General features: G+C 41.3%; 1 protein-coding gene and 1 non-coding gene across 3 annotated transcripts in view; one reads left to right on the forward strand and one right to left on the reverse strand.

The window, feature by feature from the left end:
- The window catches only part of SLC9A4 (solute carrier family 9 member A4), a 39,035-nt gene extending 21,294 nt beyond the window's left edge, over positions 1 to 17,741 (forward strand). For both annotated transcript variants that reach the window (XM_090020762.1, XM_090020770.1), the window contains exons 7-12: positions 603 to 673; positions 2,762 to 2,923; positions 12,110 to 12,206; positions 15,184 to 15,321; positions 16,756 to 16,843; positions 17,192 to 17,741. In XM_090020762.1, coding sequence (XP_089876888.1) covers positions 603 to 673; positions 2,762 to 2,923; positions 12,110 to 12,206; positions 15,184 to 15,321; positions 16,756 to 16,843; positions 17,192 to 17,547 — 912 coding nt within the window. In that variant the 3' untranslated portion in view covers positions 17,548 to 17,741. The remainder of the gene's footprint in view (positions 1 to 602; positions 674 to 2,761; positions 2,924 to 12,109; positions 12,207 to 15,183; positions 15,322 to 16,755; positions 16,844 to 17,191) is intronic.
- Positions 8,734 to 8,806, reverse strand: TRNAR-CCU (transfer RNA arginine (anticodon CCU)). The gene has a single exon. It is a non-coding gene; the product is annotated as a tRNA-Arg (tRNA).
- Positions 17,742 to 17,858: the final 117 nt, after the last annotated feature.

Consider the following 17,858-nt stretch of genomic DNA (forward strand, 5'->3'; position numbering starts at 1 on the left):
GCTAGTTAAATCACCGCAGCTAAGCTGACTTTACTTTGGCCAGAAAACAACCCTCAGCATTTTTATCTTTATATTGAAATTAAAATGATTTTCTGTAAAATATAATATTTTAGCTATAATATCTAGACATTAAGATATATCTACTGAGTTCCCATAAGATACTGCACTGGAAATTCATAAGGGTTACTCCAAATTCTGATAATCAGTAGCAGATATATTTGTATTGAACTACCTTACAGGAAAAGGAAAAGTTCAGGAGACGTAGGATATTAGAATGTATTGGGGAGATTGTTTGGATTCATATACTTTTATGAATTTCTTGAACTGTTTTTTTCTCAAACTTTTTGGACCTATAGAAATCCCTGCCAATCTACAAAATTTCTTGTGGGTCACCAAGCACCCTAACCAGCACATTTTTCACTAACCGTCTGCCTGTCATGGCCTTGCTGACTGTCAGTCTTCCATAGTCCACATTTTCAGAACCACTGCAAAATTTATGCCATTGTGTAAATACCTTAAAATCTGGTTTCCTATTAAATATGGTTTTAACTTTATTTTCATATCAAAGCCAATTACTCTTTTCATTGATTTATTTCTCTAGCTTGATGGACCATTTGAAGGCTGGTATCGAAGATATATGTGGCCACTGGGGTCATTATCAATTGAGAGATAAGTAAGGAAGTTTTATTACTGACACTATAATAAAATAACTTGTTTGTGATATATTGATCTATAAAAAGTTAAATGCAACAGGAAATCCACAGTGTATTCAGAGAGGTTTAGATTAGAATGAAAATGTCAGGTGTGTGTGTCATATCCTACTTAAAAAAGAAATAATTCAAGTGCTTTGGATCACCATCATGTTGTGAAGCATTTATCTGTTTTACTAATCTGCTTTCTCACAACATAGGAGAAAACAGGTAATTTGGGAAAAGAGTATAACATGTACATTCATAGCACGTGTATCCAAAAGCCAGGAAAGAAAGACTAAATATAAGCTTAATATAATTTATTTAAATTTAAATTCAGATTGCAAGCTACTTGAGGCATGGATCTCTCCTTTTTTTTGACTCCAAATACCCAAGCAAATACATGGCACTGTATTTGTAAGTTAATAAGAAGTCAGTAATAATTAGTCATTTTTCCTGCAATGTCTTTGTAAAAAATAAGATTACTGAGCTTGTTCTCAGTAACTAGGTAAGAGCACAAATGGTTAGGTTAAACTATAACTAAGTCCGTCAATTAATATATCTATTGCATTATGATCTGATGCTTTATCTCATCTCACTTTATACAGAAACAGCATGGGAGAAGCACTGGATCTTCCATAGGTTATTTTGTGATGCTTTGAAAGACCCATCCTCCCAGTAGCGTGACTTAATTGCAATTTGTTTTATGGCCTTTTCATGAGCATATCTATCTATCTGTCTATCTATCTATATCATCACCAGTCTGCCAAATATTTTTGCATCTCCAGTGGTTCCTGTATAATTATACATGGTTACAAGGTAGAATATCCTAGGGCATGTATTTCAGCAAATTTTGAAACTGTAATATTCCTATGCAATAAGCTAAAATGGCCCTGAAGAGAACCTATAGAGGTGCATAGGCTCTTTAAAACAGAGGCACAGTTTAGGAAACTATATATCCACATTGCAAGTTAGATAAATGGCATTTCTGACACTTATCTCACATCTACCCAACTGATCTCTTAAGAATTCTGTTATGAAATCTGTTAAGAAATAACAATAATGTATTGTTTCAATGTAGGTAAAGGCTAAGAAAACCTCATATATAAAAATAGTGAATATAAGAAAGTTGTATGAGGCTATTCCTTGTATTGTTTTACGTAGCCATTAAGAGATTTTATCATGTGCTTTTCAGAATTGGTTACCTAAGATAGCTTCTTGTTCCTCCAAACATCCTTAGTGACAAAGAGGGCAGATTTGTGCACAGTCCTCTACTATTACAGAAAAATATTAAAAATGGGTCCTTCCTAAAAGAAATTGTGTGAATTATAAAATGCTTTTCAGAGCATTTGAAAACACATTTCCTACCCTGGTAAACTACCCTATAGAAAAAACAATTACAAGAGCTGTTCTTGTTTTGTTAAATCAATGCCTGAAAGCAAATACCTGCTTCTAAATACATACATAGACACGCAACAGTATATGTGGTATTTTAGCCATATATTATAATATTCAGCATGCATACACACATCATTTTGCAGTCCATTCAATTTCTCTGTCATTTACAATATAAAGATATATATTTTTCCTCCTAATTGGCAGGAGTCAAAATCATCAGCAACATAATAGGACCAAACTACTATAACTACTGGGCCATTTAGAACATTATTGGTGCCTGGTTGAATAGGCAAGGATTACTGTAAGTGCAGCTGCTGCTGTTACACACTATTAGAGTACAACATTTGTACAAAAGCGTAGAGACTGGCCATACTCTTTTCTTACAAATGTGGCGGTGCTATATGCTAACCCTCAGCCAACCTTCTTTTTTTGCCATGATTGCAGCTTGTTTCTCTCTTTTGTCTGGCAAATTTACAAGCTATGTGGACCAGTGGGCTATGCCAAATGTGCCCCTACAGGTTTCTGTTCACTGGTCCTTCAGGAGTCCATGGGTGACTATGATTTGAATCCCATTTCCACCACTTAATTATATATGTATTTGAATGATGCTGATTTTGTCTGAGAGGAATATAGACATGTTGCCTCTTTATATTTTTTTAAATTCCTATTCACAGATTTAAAAAGTTTGACAATAAGTATCTAAAGAAAATCTTAATCCGGAAGAATGAGCCCAAATCCAGCATTGTGTCTCTGTACAAGAAACTGGAAATAAGACAGGCCATTGAAATGGCAGAGAGTGGAATGATAAGTTCAGCTGCATCCACAGCTTCTTTTCAGTGAGTATCAGCTTCCTACTATCTCATAAAACTGGGGAAGGTTGAGGGGGGTCAGGAGATCAAGCAGGGGGAGGTAACTGAGGCAGTTCCCACCTTTAAAGGACATGTGAGAGGAACAGGACCATCTGCAGAGAGAAGCTACTGTTAGGTACTGGGACCTTGAACATATCACATTCATGGAAAGGTAAATTTATAATTCGGTGTCCAAAAGCTATAAAGGCCTTCACTTCATTCATGTTTTCCAGCAGAAATGGGCAAAGCTGAAGAGGTCTGGAGAGTCAGGCCTAGATTCAGCTCTGATTGCTTTGTGTTACTGCAGTGATGCAAAGCAGTCTCATGCCTCATTTTACTGGCTGGTAAATTCTGACTTACTGATGCTTTATGTTGAAAGATTTTTATTAGGGCGTGCAAAGTACTGGCCCTGACTTCTTAAATTTGAACATTTGAGATAAATAGCTTTAAACCATGCTCTCCTATAAAGTAGATCTTAGGGTAATAACTTCAGGTTAGCTTTCTTGGACAATTCTGACACTTTCTTGGCCGGAACTCAGTTGCAGAGATGGGCAAGAATGGAAACAGTGAAGAAAATGTTAAATACTCATTTCAAATATCAGAAAATACTTGCTTTGACAGTTGAAGGAAGGATTTTTATTTATTTTTTTTATCAGCCAAAGGATTTTTTAAAATCAGGCAAATTACCTGTCTCCATTTTTCTTAACTAGTGGGTGAAATGATATCAGTTTGTCAAAGGATAGCTGTACAGAGAAAGCAGGCTGGTTGCTCCATTTTTCAGGATAAAGCAGTCTGCTTCCTTTAGCCTGCTGGACCTGCCCCCAGAGATGCATACAAGGACAGAGTCCACAAGCCCCTCCAACACAGGAACACAAAGATGTGTAGGAGAACATTTTTCATAGTCCTCCCATAATCCTCATGCTCATGGAGAAAAATTACAAAGTAGCTTCAAAAAGTGAGCCTGGGAACAAAAATTCATAAGCTGAGTGGACACTAAAAACCAAGGACTGAACACAGATATTGACTTCCTGTCATACTATAAGCTACCTGATTCCTGATAATCTCTTTTACACTACAGGTGATAACGACCCCCTTTCCTTTTGAACAGTCTTGATCTTCCACTAATCATGTTATCCTGTCTTCTGTGATTTGCGTGTCTGCTACCCCTGGGAATTTTCCTCTTTTCCCCTCTTCTCCAATTCTACAATACTGCTTGGTGTTTTTCATTGTTGCTGTGCTTGCTTTTTCTCAGACCTGAAAAGAACACATTGCATTTAAAAGCTTGTCTAAATCTATCACAGCCAGGCAGTTGGTCCAATAAAGATAGCACCCGCAAAAATCCCTAGCTCCAGCACAAGAATTAATTTAAAAGCAATGGAAATCCATATGAAACAGTTGGGGGGAGGGGAGGAGGGGGACAGGGCAGGGGGAGGGTAAACAGACATAAGCTCTATAGAAATCAATGAGTAAACTATTCCCAGTGCAACACAATCCCAATGCTGAGATCAGGACACCTCTGGATAAACCCTTATAAAACATAAAGAGTTAGATCCTGCAAATTTATTCTTTATTCTCCCATTTACCTCAGTGTAATGGCATCCAAGTAAGTATAGCCATAAGAGTGTTTAAAGGTTACATCCCAAGAAAATAACTACTGTACATATATTCCAGCTCCTCTTCAAACTTCAGATGTGGGCTTGATTATGCCAAAGTTAGTCTGCTTTTGTTTTAAATTCCTATGTTTACTGTGTAATTAAGCCTAGGCAATTTCTTTCTAAGTCACAGTTGGTGAGTGTATGGCATTAAAATGGTTAGGTTCTCTTCAAATTCTACTTTTGTTATGTATCAGAAATATTTGCAGTTGAATTTGGAAAGTATAAATAAGAAATCTGAACTGAATCTTTGACAAGCAGACAATATTATTTTTTCATTAAAAAAACCCAACTGATTTCATATAATTTTTTCAATTTACTCCTGAACTGATAATGTAGATTGAAATATATTCTAAATAAATCATTTACATAATGGGCCCAAGTTTGTCAGGTTTAACCAGGTAGAATAGAATCTTGTTGTACACAAGTTCAGATACCTTTGCTCTCACTAAGTAATTCTCCTAGTTCTTGAGCCATCAATGTTTTCTTATGCAGTACAAGGCTACAGAATGTAAAAGTATCAGAATCTAGCCCTATATGAATAGTTTCATTAACTTCAAGGACAGCTTGTAAGGTAAGGCACTGTTTAATGTGAGTCATGTAGCAAATTCTGGCCACACTTTAAAAATCCCTGAAAATGGGGATTTAGAATGTAACTCTGAGGTATTTACTATAAAGCCACATTTTCAAGGCCCTGATAACTTTACCCCTTTTTCACCAGCATTCCTGATCAGCTTAACAGGCACATCATTGCTATCAAGGGTCCTCACAATTTAGAGAAACGAGCAAGAAATCTTTTTTGATAAACAGAGCAGATCTGTTCTGAATTCGTTCCAAACTCATAACTTCCATTCACATGAATGGGATTCTGGTGAGTGCAGAATATGCATTAGGTATTTGCAAAGTGGTTTGGAAAAAATTACCCATTGACTGTGTAACAAAGGCTCTATATTTGAATTAAAATAGAGCACTTAGTTATAATGGCTTTGGAGAATATAAGAATTAGAAATAAAGTTTTCAGAGAATAAAGCCCAGGCAAGTAGATACAGTAGGCATCATATTTGCATGGCTGTATTTTAGGAAATGAACATTAAAGGTACTCAATCGAAGGAGAAGAAGGACTTGATGCTGGTTCCACATTGTTTTAACTTTAAGTTAAGGGGAGTTTTTATTAATGTATAAGGTCTCAGAATCAGGGAGATACTTTAATTCCTAAGGATTCCTAGGAAGGAGCTATCCTAGTTAAATTCTACTTGTACAACTGGATAGATTCAGAAAGCTCAATATCTGGCAGAAATGGAAAAAAAAAGGGATAAGATTTTTTTTTAGGACTTCTGTCAACTAGCTCTGTTTTTTAGGAACAAGTATAGACAGTATATCAGATTTGTTCATGATCAGACTAGTTTGTTTTTGCCAACAGAGAGATATACCCAGTTGTTGTATATCAGAGATGCATAACTTTTTAAGGCAACAGCCTGTTTCATAGGATCTAATGAAGTAGGCTGTTGCCTATGAAAGCGTATGCATTTCTGAGTGACTTAGGCTAGGGACAGAAGTTACACATAAACTGGTATAAGTGATCAGAAATCGGTTCAAATCTGTAGCACAACAGAAGTTCAGTATGCAGAAACAGTTTTCAAAATGACTAAAACCCATTTAAGATAAACCTGGATAGATATAGTATCGGACTTAACTGATTTAGTTTAAAGTGGTTTATTGAACTTCCATACCAGATCCCCTCCAGATTCAAGTTAACTCACAGTCCCCCAGCATCCCAGGATGCTTTGCACCTTCCCCACAAACCTCTCCTCTGAGGGTGGGCAGGCTAGCCTTGGCCCAAGCTGTCTGCTCCAGCCAAACAGGGAGGCATGCTCTAGTGACCCCAGCTTCTGGCCTGTGCTACTGCAAGCATGTGGCTGTGTTTCTGGAATCAAAAGTGAATGCCTGTTCATTTGCTGATTGGCCCAATCTATCCAGCTTAGACTAATCTGCCAAAACTGAATCAATTGAGCCTCAGAATTTTTGACTGTATGTACTTAGCGATGTTACCAACTCAATAATGATTTTTCCAATAAAGCACCTGTGCAGGAAGCTGCAATAATAATGATCAGCGAGAAAATTTCAATAAAGATAATTTTATAGAATTATAGAATCAATGAGTTGGAAGGGACTTAGACAGATCATCGAATCTGACCCCCTGCCATGGGCAGGAATGAGCACTGAGGGTGGGAGGGGTCAGAAGACTCCAGCCAGGTGCCTATCCAGTCTCCTCTTGAAGATTTCCAGGGAAGGTGAGAGCACCACCTCTCTGGGAAGCCTATTCCAGGCTCTGGCCACCCTTACAGTGAAGTAGTTCTTCCTAAAATCTAACCTAAACCTATCCTCCCTCAGCTTGTGGCCATTGTTCCTGGTGACCCAAGGGGGGCCCTGGTGAACAGACTTTCCCTGAGTCTCTGCTGGTGGCCCCTGTTAAGGTTGTAGGCAGCCACAAGATCCCCCCTCAGTCTCCTCTTGCGGAGACTGAAGAGATTCAGGTCCCTCAGCCTCTTCTCACAGGGCTGGCCATATGAGTGGCCCTCCTCTGGACCCTCTCCAGGTTCTCCACGTCCCTCTTGAAGTGCAGCGCCCAGAACTGGACACAGTACCGCATAGAGGGGGAACAAGACCTCTCTGGACCTGTTAGTGATGCCCCTGTTGATGCATGACAGGGAGCAGTTGGCTCTGCCTATTGCTTTGTTGCATTGGTGACTCATATTCATCCTGGAGTCAATTATGACTCCTAGATCTCTCTCTGCCTCTGTGCTGCTGAGAAGATCAGCCCCTAACCTGGTTCCATAATGCTGGTTCTCTCTCCCCAGGTGCAGCACTCTGCACTTGTCCTTGTTGAACTGCATCCTGTTCAGGTCCGCCTACTTCTCTAACCTATCCAGGTCTGCCTGAATGCAGTCCCTGCCTGCTGGTGTATTCACTTTACCCCAGAGCTTGGTGTCTTCAGCTGACTTGAACAGGATGCTTTCTATACCCACGTCCAGGTCGCTAATGAAGATGTTGAACAGCAGCGGCCCAAGGACTGAGCCCTGGGGGACTCTGCTGCCCATACCCTGCCAGGTTGACACCGACCTATCCACCACCACCCTCTGGGTACACCCCTGGAGCCAGTTTGCTACCCATGTGACTGTGCGCTTGTCAATGCCGCAGCCCCTCAGCTTGCCCACCAGAATTGGGTGGGACACTGTGTTGAAGGCTTTCTGGAAGTCCAAGAAGATGACATCGACTTCCTCCTTCACATCTAAGCTTTTTGTTACCTGGACATAGAAAGACACCAGGTTAGTCAGGCAGGACCGGCCTGGCACAAACCCGTGTTGGTTACCCCTCAACATCACTTCCCCTACAGGGCTCTCACAAATGTGGCCCTTGATAATTTTTTCAAAGACCTTCCCCAGAATAGAAATGAAGCTGATTGGCCTGTAGTTGCCAGGCTCTTCCTTCCTCCCCTTCTTGAAAATAGGGACCACATTGGCCCTTTTCCAGTCCTCAGGGACTTGGCCCGAGCACCAGGAGTCCTTGAACAGCTATGCCAATGGCTCTGCAATGACACCAGCCAATTCCCTCAGCCCCCGCGAATGAAGGTCATCCAGGCCCACTGACTTGGACACATCTAAGCCCTCCAGGTAATCCTTAACTAGGTCTGAACTAACAGTCAGGGGACTCGCATCCTTCCTGGGTCTCTTTACACTATTACCTGAGAGCACCCCATTGTCAGACAGGAACACAGAGCCAAAGAACTTGTTAAAGAGTTCTGCCTTCTCTCGCATGTCTGTCATCAACTGTGCTGCCCCCACCCTGTAGGGGTCTAATGTTACCCTGAGACTTCTTGCTACCTATATACTTGAAGGACTTTTTGTTATCCTTAATCCCAGAAGTTAATCTAAGCTCCAATCCCTACAAGCTCAGGTCAAGGAAGTGTCCTTTGTCCCTGCCCCCACCACCAGGCCAACCTGAATAGCTACACTCAGCCATGAAGGTTTTTTTGGACCCTTTTTCCCACCCTCCTGTGCAGTGGAATTGCCTGCATTTGCACTGTGCTAGTTACCCTCCCCTGAATAGGGAACTGGATCATTTCACCATCACAAAGAAAACCTATGCTACCCCAGATGGGACTTGAACCCACAATCCCTGGCTTAGGAGGCCAGTGCCTTATCCATTAGGCCACTGGGGCTTGGGTAATATACTGAACTTGTTTAATTTAAAAACAGGCTTTTGAAATTATCCTATATTGTGAAATATAAATTAAAGGGAGCACTCAATGAACTGAAAAAGTAACTCAGTTGTTATGCTCATTGTTATCAACCTGGTAGGTTAATGGCTAATCCCATGAAAAGAATGTTCACTTTTTATTTGTGTTTTAGAACTCTGCAGATTACCTTTGCATTGTTTGTTCTATTGCTGTATCAAGCTCTTTTGAAACTAGGGGAATTTTATTTGAGTCACCTAAGTGATAAGCACTGAGATGGTTTTGCACCTACAGTTCCTCCTCCATTTGCTTGTGGAGGGGGCAGATCTGGAGTTGGGAAACTGGGGGGAGGCATGGTGTTTCTTTGGTACTGCCTACTTTCTTCTACCTTTTTCCCAATTCTGTGGGAGAGAAAATCTCAGCAGGTGCACTGCACGCTTGAGGATCCATGGGTCAAGAGGTGAATGGCCTGATGTTTGTGTCAACCATGAAGGGAAAGTGTTGTGTAAGGAAGAATTTATTAGATTTTTTTCATGGACCTCTGGTGGTCAGTGGGCTTTTGGTCAATGGTCCATAGGGACTTCAAAAGCTGGTACTTCAGAAAACATAAGCAGCAGTAATTACAAATTAAAGGAAACTGTTTTTGTTGGAAAATGCCTGTTCCTTAACACTTTTGGATGGAATATTGCAGTTTCAATAAAACTTTTGTTAGGAAAGACTGGTTGGATCCAGGCTAGAATTTCAAACCAGAAAAGAGACATTCTCTCCTGCTCTGTCTCACTGATAGCCCAGTGATCAGACACTTGCCTCTCAGGAGGAAGATATAAGTTCAAGTTGCTACTCTGCTTTATTTATTCAGAGTCTCTATCATTCATTGGGACAGACATTTATTGGACCCAAGTGTCTTGCTCTGCCTAATTCAGAGGTGGGATGTGAGGCTGAAGCTCCACACTGACTACTGGGTTATTGGGTATTCTGTAGTGTCACCTTTCAGCCTAAATGTAACATACATGTATTAGGGCTGTGCGAAGCTTCAAGTGCTGATTCAATTCAGAGGACATACGGCCCAATTTGGTGGCTGAATTTCCTAATCTGGATTGAATCAGAAGACCAATAAAAAGGTCTGAATCACTTCGAAGCTCTCTGAATCGATTTGGAAAGGTGTTGGAGAGCTTTGGAAATTTGAGCAGTCCTCACTCACCACTGCAGAGAGCTGGACATGGACTCCGTGCTGGTAAGTAGGGGGGCAGGGCTGGAGGAGGGGGGAGGGGACCATGGGGGGACCCCTTCCAGGCCCTATCCCCTGCCTACTCCCCCAGCACCCCTGAGCATCCCCAACCCCCACCTGCTTTCCCAGCCCCATCAACAGCTGCCCTGCCCAGCCCCAGCTCCTGGCTCTTTAAGAAAAAAAAAAGCCCCGCACTCACCAGAATCTGCAGTGGCTGTCAGGGCTTCTGGGGGCTCATGGCAGAAATCCCCATGCAGCATGAGACAGTGGGGAGCAGTGGGGATCACCTCCCCACATGGCAGAAGCTGGTGAATGTGGGACATTTTTTTTTAAAGAGCTGGGACACTGAGGCCGGGGGAGCAGCCATGGGGTTGGGGGAGAGGCTGGGAGAATGGGTGTGGAGCAGGGGGTGCAGCAGGGATGGCTCCCATGCCTGGCAGCATCCAGTGAGTGGGGGCTTTTTTTTTTTTTAAAGAGCTGGGACGCTGGGGCTGGGAGAGTGGGCAGGGAATGGGGGCTCATGACAGAGTCCCCCCATGCAGCATGGGTCACTGGGGAGCAGTGGGGATTGTTCCCCCTCTCCCCCTTGCCTGGCAGCAGCTGTTGAGTGAGGGCTTTTTTTTTTAAAGAGTCTGGAGGCTGTGGCCAGGCAGGGCAGCCATTGACTGGGCTGAGAGAGTAGGCAGGGGTGGGGCCTGTTTGATTCAGAGATTTGGCCGATTCAATTTGGGACAGTGATTTGAATCATTGAAACAAATCACTGTCCCCCGAACTGGGCGAATCTGAATCCGAAGAGAATACTAGCTACTTCACACAGGCCTAATATATATTAAACTAGTCCATGTACATTTTTAACCTCTATACAATGTGGCTATTTAACATTGGAATTGTATATGGCTATCTTTTAACTTTTCAGACTTGACGTTTAGCACACATGACATAGGTTTAATCAGCGCGCACGCACAAGAATTGATCACAAGATTATTTTCTTGCGATAGGCCAAGGCCAACACTGAGGATCTTAAACACTTTTGAAGTTGAAGTTTGGAAGTATTTGAGTTTGAACCCATTACCTGAACCCATTACCTATCTCTACACCTTTAGATCCAGACTTTTTTCTGCTTTGAAGACAAGAGAGGTCAATATAAAAGAAAGGATGAGAAAAGAGAGAGAACAAGATAAAAGAAAAGAAAAATCAGAGAAATTATATGAAATTTCATTATTGTTCATCCAGGATGATCACAGCCCTTTATTTTCTATCTATTTTTCCTTCTCCTGGGTTTATGTCCAAACAGCAGAGTTTGACTAATCTAGCAAATTCAGTTTCTGTTTCCTATCAACCAACACCTGATGTTTCCTCAACAAAAAAGTTGGGTACTGGCTTGCACTAGTTGGTAAAATTGGAAGAATGATAATTTAAGCACCTTCTTGAAGTTTGAATTGAGAGCAGGCACTGTATCTCCCTCTTACAATATAGCTCTATACATTCCCTAGTCCTAAAAGCCAGAATTCCTACAGAATTTGTATAGTAACCTTTCCTTCTCTGGGACTCTTTTCTGGGTCTCTTTTCACCTTCTTGTCCTTTCTGAGTACAAGCTTGATGGTCCTCTCCCTTTGCATCAGCACAATGGAAATAAAATCATTAGGTACCTGCAAAATGGATGGTCCCAGGGAATGGGAATACATTTCTCTTGCAGAGAGAGATAAAAAGAATCAGATACGAATATTTTGTGATGCTCCATGTCACTCCCAAATCTCTGATTTAGAAAATCTTCCAAGACTTTACTATGGGGAAAATGTGACCTTTCGTGTTAAACTTTGCAAACTGTATGGCAACTTAGGGCTAACAACTTCACAACATGAGAATATTTTCCCCCCTCTGAAAATGCATGTACAGTATAAACAAGCTCAGAGTTTTTTTCTCTTTCAGATCCTGGTGATTCCTTAGCAGTGTGGCTCTGTAAAGTACTCTTCACATATATGGTGCTTTAAACATTGGAACATAATACTTTTAGTGAAAATATTTGATCTTTTAAAATCTGTGTTCCATTCTGCTTGCAGGAGCTACAGAAATCGGAGAGTGCATAGGCTTTCCCCTGAAGAGGTGGAGTCCATGCGGGATATGCTTGCACATAATCTGTACCAAGTGAGACAAAGGGTGTGTAAGCAATTTGACTAATATTGTCCTGTATTTGTAGATCAAAAGATCATGTTTGCCCTTCCTCATATCATAGCAACAGCCAATGGTAGGAGCAGCATTGATATGGTTATCCTTAGCTGAGCCACAGAACAATATCAGTGCAATATATGGGGCCAGCTCCTCAGCTGGATTTCAGTGGGACTGCTGTGTTACACCAGCTATAAATTCAACTCTGCGTAGAAAAGAAACCAGGTCTGTCTTCTAACTTTTCACTGTGAGATGTAATTTACAGTGCAACAGAGCAAGAAAATCTAGAAATAAGCTCTAGAGGTCAGGCTTCCCCAGCTGTAAAGTTACAAGAGACTCAGGAATGGCTTCCTTTATGATACTGCAAAGCATGATTACAGATTCCAGGGTTTAACTTTCCAAGCCCTCTCCCTCTAGTCACACACAAGCTGTGACCTGTGACTGCAGGAGTATAAGGAATTCCCATGGCAACTGAGATGATGGAGCTGATATGGTTGTTCAGGATACTGGTACCTGTACAAATGCTGTAGTTATTCTACTAAGCAAGCCATTTACAGAGAAGGTTTGAAATAGAGATTACTGTAATCTCAGTGGGCAGCTGTGAGCAATCAGAGCTATTTTGTAGGCACAAGGTGTGCCAGTGGATGTACAGGAATACGGGTTACAGGGTTTATGCTATGTGAGAGACAAACTTTACCCTCACTGCAGGACAGCAGAGCAACTCCCCACATCCTGTTTCCAATTCTGTGTAAGATGAGGACTGGCTGGGCCTCCACAAGAATTTGTTTTGCAAAAACAGCATGTGACTATCCTGTAAAAATGTAGTGAGATCTGATCTAGATGCAGCCTCTGTTTAGAATTGCCTAATAATAAATAAAGTGCAATCCAGTGGATTCCAATGAATGCTTGTATGTCAGAGTATGTTAGCCCAAATACTTGGGTAACCTTGACATTATGCTGATAGACTGAGCTAATTAAGGCAATGCACACTATGTTGGAAAAGTCTATGCTATGCACATCTGTCATTATTAATCAGCTAGACTTTCCTAATATTATTCAATACTCCACAGCCATGTTGTTCAATACTCCACAAGAGCCCATATGATCCTTATGGCAGGAATTTTTTGTATTCCTAGCAACATGTTCCCCGTACATCTATCCTGAACATTTCTGTAAAGAACTTTTTGTCCAAAGTTGATTAAAGGAATGTGTGCTCATGCACTGTAGCATGGTATTTAAAACCATGTCTTGTTTTGGACAATAAGGGTTTTAATATTAATACTTATCTTTTATTCTGCACTTTGAAGGCTTAATAATACCCTGCTACACTAAAACAGGTTCACTGAGATCTCTTGAATTGAATCAGGTTGAGACTCCTTCATGTGGAATTAAAATCAGACCTGAAATCCTGAAAGTTTTTTACAAGTATTAATGAATTTGCTCAAACAGCTCTCCCATGAGGAGATGTTTTTCTCTTAACTCTTTTGCCCTTTTTGCAGGATGTAAACTTAACACTTCATCAGAGGCAGGTGGCGCTTTATAAGCCCATTCAGAGATGCATGAACTTTCATAGGCTACAGCCTACTTTATCAGATACTATGAATGGATTTGCAGAGATCAGGGGCAGTATAAGGTGCCATACTGCCTTCTGCCTAACTTCAAGCTAACACGGCTAGCTATCTCTCTGTCCACCAGATAGGGGTACTGCTGAGTGCTGGAAGGGACAGGGTGCTAAGTGCATGAAGAGAAGAGGAATGGTGTAGGAGCCTTACCTGCTCCAGGGGCTCAAAAGTGTCCCTGGCTCTCACTGCTGCTGTAGCACAGTCTACTGGCCTTGATTGCTTCTTCTACAGTAGCAGCAGGGTGTCCCTGTACTGACCTGCTGCTGTTGTCCTGGCACAGGTTCCCTGGGGGTCCACCATTCTGGGACCTCACTAAGTGGGCAACTGAGACTGGTACCCTGCTTGCCTACCTTAAGTTATGTTATTGCTGTCTATTGTTTTGTCTTTTCCAGCCATTCATGCTTGTGCACTGTGAGTGTGAAACTGTCAAATTAGACTGAAAGGGCCTGATTGTCTTCTACAGTGATGCCACAGGTGGTGTAAAAGCTCCTTAAAGTGGGCAAAAATTAAACTGAAGCCTGCTTTTAGACTCCTTTGCACTGCTAGCATGGGGCAAAGCAGCCACAATCCAGCTGAGAATCAGGCAACAGGGTTTATTACCTACCTTGCACTCACTTTGAACAGGTGTAAAGGGATACACATGTGGAGACTGATGCAGTGATACTAATGTCCTAGTAGACCAGTCACGGTGGAAGTTAGTATTCTGCCTTGGTGTGGTTTTTAAGAAGGGTTATAATAGTACAGGCAAATGTGTGTCAACACCAGGCCTCTGCTGGTAGAAATATATCAAAAGAAAGCTCTTTGTCACTCAGGAACAAGAAGTAACCCTGTTGGTAAATGGAGGTTTTGTTGGTAGGACCCAAAATACTGAGCTGTTCTGACAGCAGGCTGGTGAAAATGTTAGCATAAAGCAGGCTTGTACTAGAGATAGCTCCAATCTCTGTGTCTGGCTAAGGTCTAGTTGATGCAGGATCTGAAAAGGGGGGCCAGCTGCTCTTTTTGTACATGCTCACTGCTCCCCTGAATGCTTCCCAGAATTAAGAAATCCTTTGCTTCTAGGAAAATCAGTAGCTTGTTCCTAGGTGTGCTTGTATTGAGATAAGAATGGTATAGATCAGTGGTTTCTGTATGCCCCATAGGGTTTGCCCCACAGTGAGAATATAAGTCCTATGGCTTCCAATTAGGGCAGGACTGGAGTGCTGCAAATGAAACAGTGGAGACAAAACTGGTGCAAGGTTTGACAGTAAGTCGGGGGCAGACACTTGTCTAGATTGTGCTGTTTCAACCAATTAAAGCTCTGAGTGTGTATTGGGAAGAGAATTAAACATATGCATCTTTTATTTCAGGCACCATCCTATAACAGATACACTCTGGGAACTGAAACAAGTGAGAAACAGGCCAAAGAAATCCTCATCCGTCGCCAGAACAGCCTACGGCAGAGCTTAAGGAAAGGACACAGCCTACCTTGGGGGAGACCAGTACCTGTATGCAAGCTACTATTTGTGTGATCAGGACATGGAAATATTTGCATAGCTCTATATAAATCTGCAAGTCTCTGTAAATACAAAACCTGTCATTAATGAATTTGCACGTGCAATAAGTAAAATGGCTACTTCCCACAGAGCTCAGGAAAATGGAAGTACATGGAAATCAAGGGCCAAATTCAGTAATGTTACAAAAAGTAATGTAATGTCACTTACATGTCAGTGTAAATTGTAAATGACAGGACACTCACAGCCTTGTTGTCCATTACTTTTAAGATGTGTTAACTGTGCTTAAAAGTGCTAGCTTTTTATACCCCCCTGTATACTAGATCCAGTGCCCACATTGCTCACTCTGGCTGGTCCAGGACTACGTGCACATGGTGTTCACTCTTGCTAGATTGGGACATGGAGCTCCTCCATAGCATGCCAGATCCAGTTTCTGCTCTGGTCAGTCTGGGACTGTGCCACACATGGCACCCTCTCTGGGACCCACATTGCATGTGGTGCCTGCCCTAGACCAGCGGGAGCAGGCACTCTGTGCGGCTCGCATCCCAGATCACCCAAAGTGGGTATCATAGGTTTTGGATCCAGCATGTGCAGGGGGGTGGGGTGGTGGTGGTAATGGGTTGTCTCAATTTGGCTCTGTGTAGAGCCAGCAGTGGAAGCCACACGATGTGGCTCCATGGGTCAGATCTTGGTCATTGTCTGAATCTTTGACACCTCTGATTTAGATCATAGTAAGCATTATCATGTGCATGTTCAGAAAACTTTTTAACACGTAGTAATGCTTACTACAATCTAAATAAAATCTGTCCTAAGGGTAATATGTGACAAGATCCTCACTGTGTGTACACAAGTGCATACAAGTATAACAAGTATCCAGGTTGTAGCTGTATTGGTCTAGAGGCAAAAGGAATCAGAACTCATGTTAGAGATGATATTTTTTACTAGACGAACTAGATTAAAGAATATTTTTTGCAAAAATCTAGTTGGTCTAATAAAAGATATTACCTCTACCCATGAGTTCTGATTCCTTTTGCAAATATAACATACACTCCAAAGCCCTGATTCACAGCTCTTTAAGTCAGTTGGAGTCTTGCTATTGACCAAGGTCTAGACACTGGTCCCAATTGTTTGCCTGTAAGTGTGACTTCAAGTGTGTGGAAGGCATGTGATTGAGAAAAAGCAGCAAGAAGCAGCCCATCACTGCCTTGTACTTGCACTGTCCTAATAAATGCTGTTCTTGCAATAATCTTGCTCTCCAACTCCTAGCTTTTCCACTGAATTAAGTCTAGCATGTTCCTTGGGAACTGCACCCCATTTCCTGAGGAGGACTTTTGCCTATTCAGAGGAAACATTCTGGCACATGTTGTCTGTTGAACTTCTGCCTCCGCCTTGAACAGATAAATGTACTTTTTCTTTCTTTATACACAGGCTAGCACCAAACATTTGCATTACTTCTCTTTGCCACATGGCTCCAGTCATCCAGTTAGACGAAAAGCAAGAAGTGATGTCTTTACAGGTAACATATACAGTTTATTTTGCCTACTATTCTGGAGATGCAGAAAAACTGTTTCATAAATTTTACAGTTATAATTGTATATCCTTTAGGAATTCAAAGCTTTAGTTAACATAAATAATTTTGTTTTCCTCAAAGAACTGTAGGTTATTTTTTTAATTGTCCATCATGGTAATATTATTTATGTTATTTTAAAGAGTTGCACTCAATGCTGCATTTGTAATATTGCAAACTGCAGGCTTTTTAAAATAATCCTCTGGAACACTGAATGTGGCTTGTTTAATTGTCACCAGTAATAAAATATAGCTGTATGTTTTCTATAATATGAATCTGTCTTGTGTTACTGTCCAGGTGATCATGGCAGCGACTCTGATCATGTGGTCTCTGCAATGTTCAGTTCCCAGCGCCGACTGAGGTCACTTGAGTCAAAGCAACAGCATAAGGAAATAATTCCCATGGCACAGTTAAATAGAAGAGCTGAACCATCAGACTTTACAGCTCAAACAGGAAGTTCAAGCAAGTTGGATCGATCAGCCACAATAAGAAGACCAGCTTTAATGCCAAAACCCCAATTTGGTACAGCAGTAATGCGGCGATATGAGTCAGATGAGGAGGAGGAAGCAGCAGCAGCAGCATCAAGACAATCAGTCAAAAGAGCAACAGAGAAGAGAGATGTACATTTCCACAAAGCCCAACGGCGAAAGTAAAGAAGTTCTCATCAGAACTATAATTGCAGTTTTCATTTTGGGACTTTTGAACTAGATCTTATACAAGCACTGAAGGAAGATACTAAGAAGTTCTAAGCAGGATGAAGTGCTTGAGTACTCAGATCAAAACTGTTTTCCTGAAACACTGAAATAGTGCAATGGTAGCTCTTAACTTAATTTACAATAAATATATAGATGCATGTAATTCTATTGCTGGCAATTGGTGTAGCGTATTTGGTATATGATATATAACTGGTATCACATATCATATACCTATGCTATACTGTGGCCCTGCTGTGTGTATTTTTGAG

This window comes from Crocodylus siamensis, chromosome 1 (genome assembly GCF_052110815.1).
Source record: "Crocodylus siamensis isolate JL-2025a chromosome 1, ASM5211081v1, whole genome shotgun sequence".
In the NCBI taxonomy this organism is placed as follows: Eukaryota; Metazoa; Chordata; order Crocodylia; family Crocodylidae; genus Crocodylus; species Crocodylus siamensis.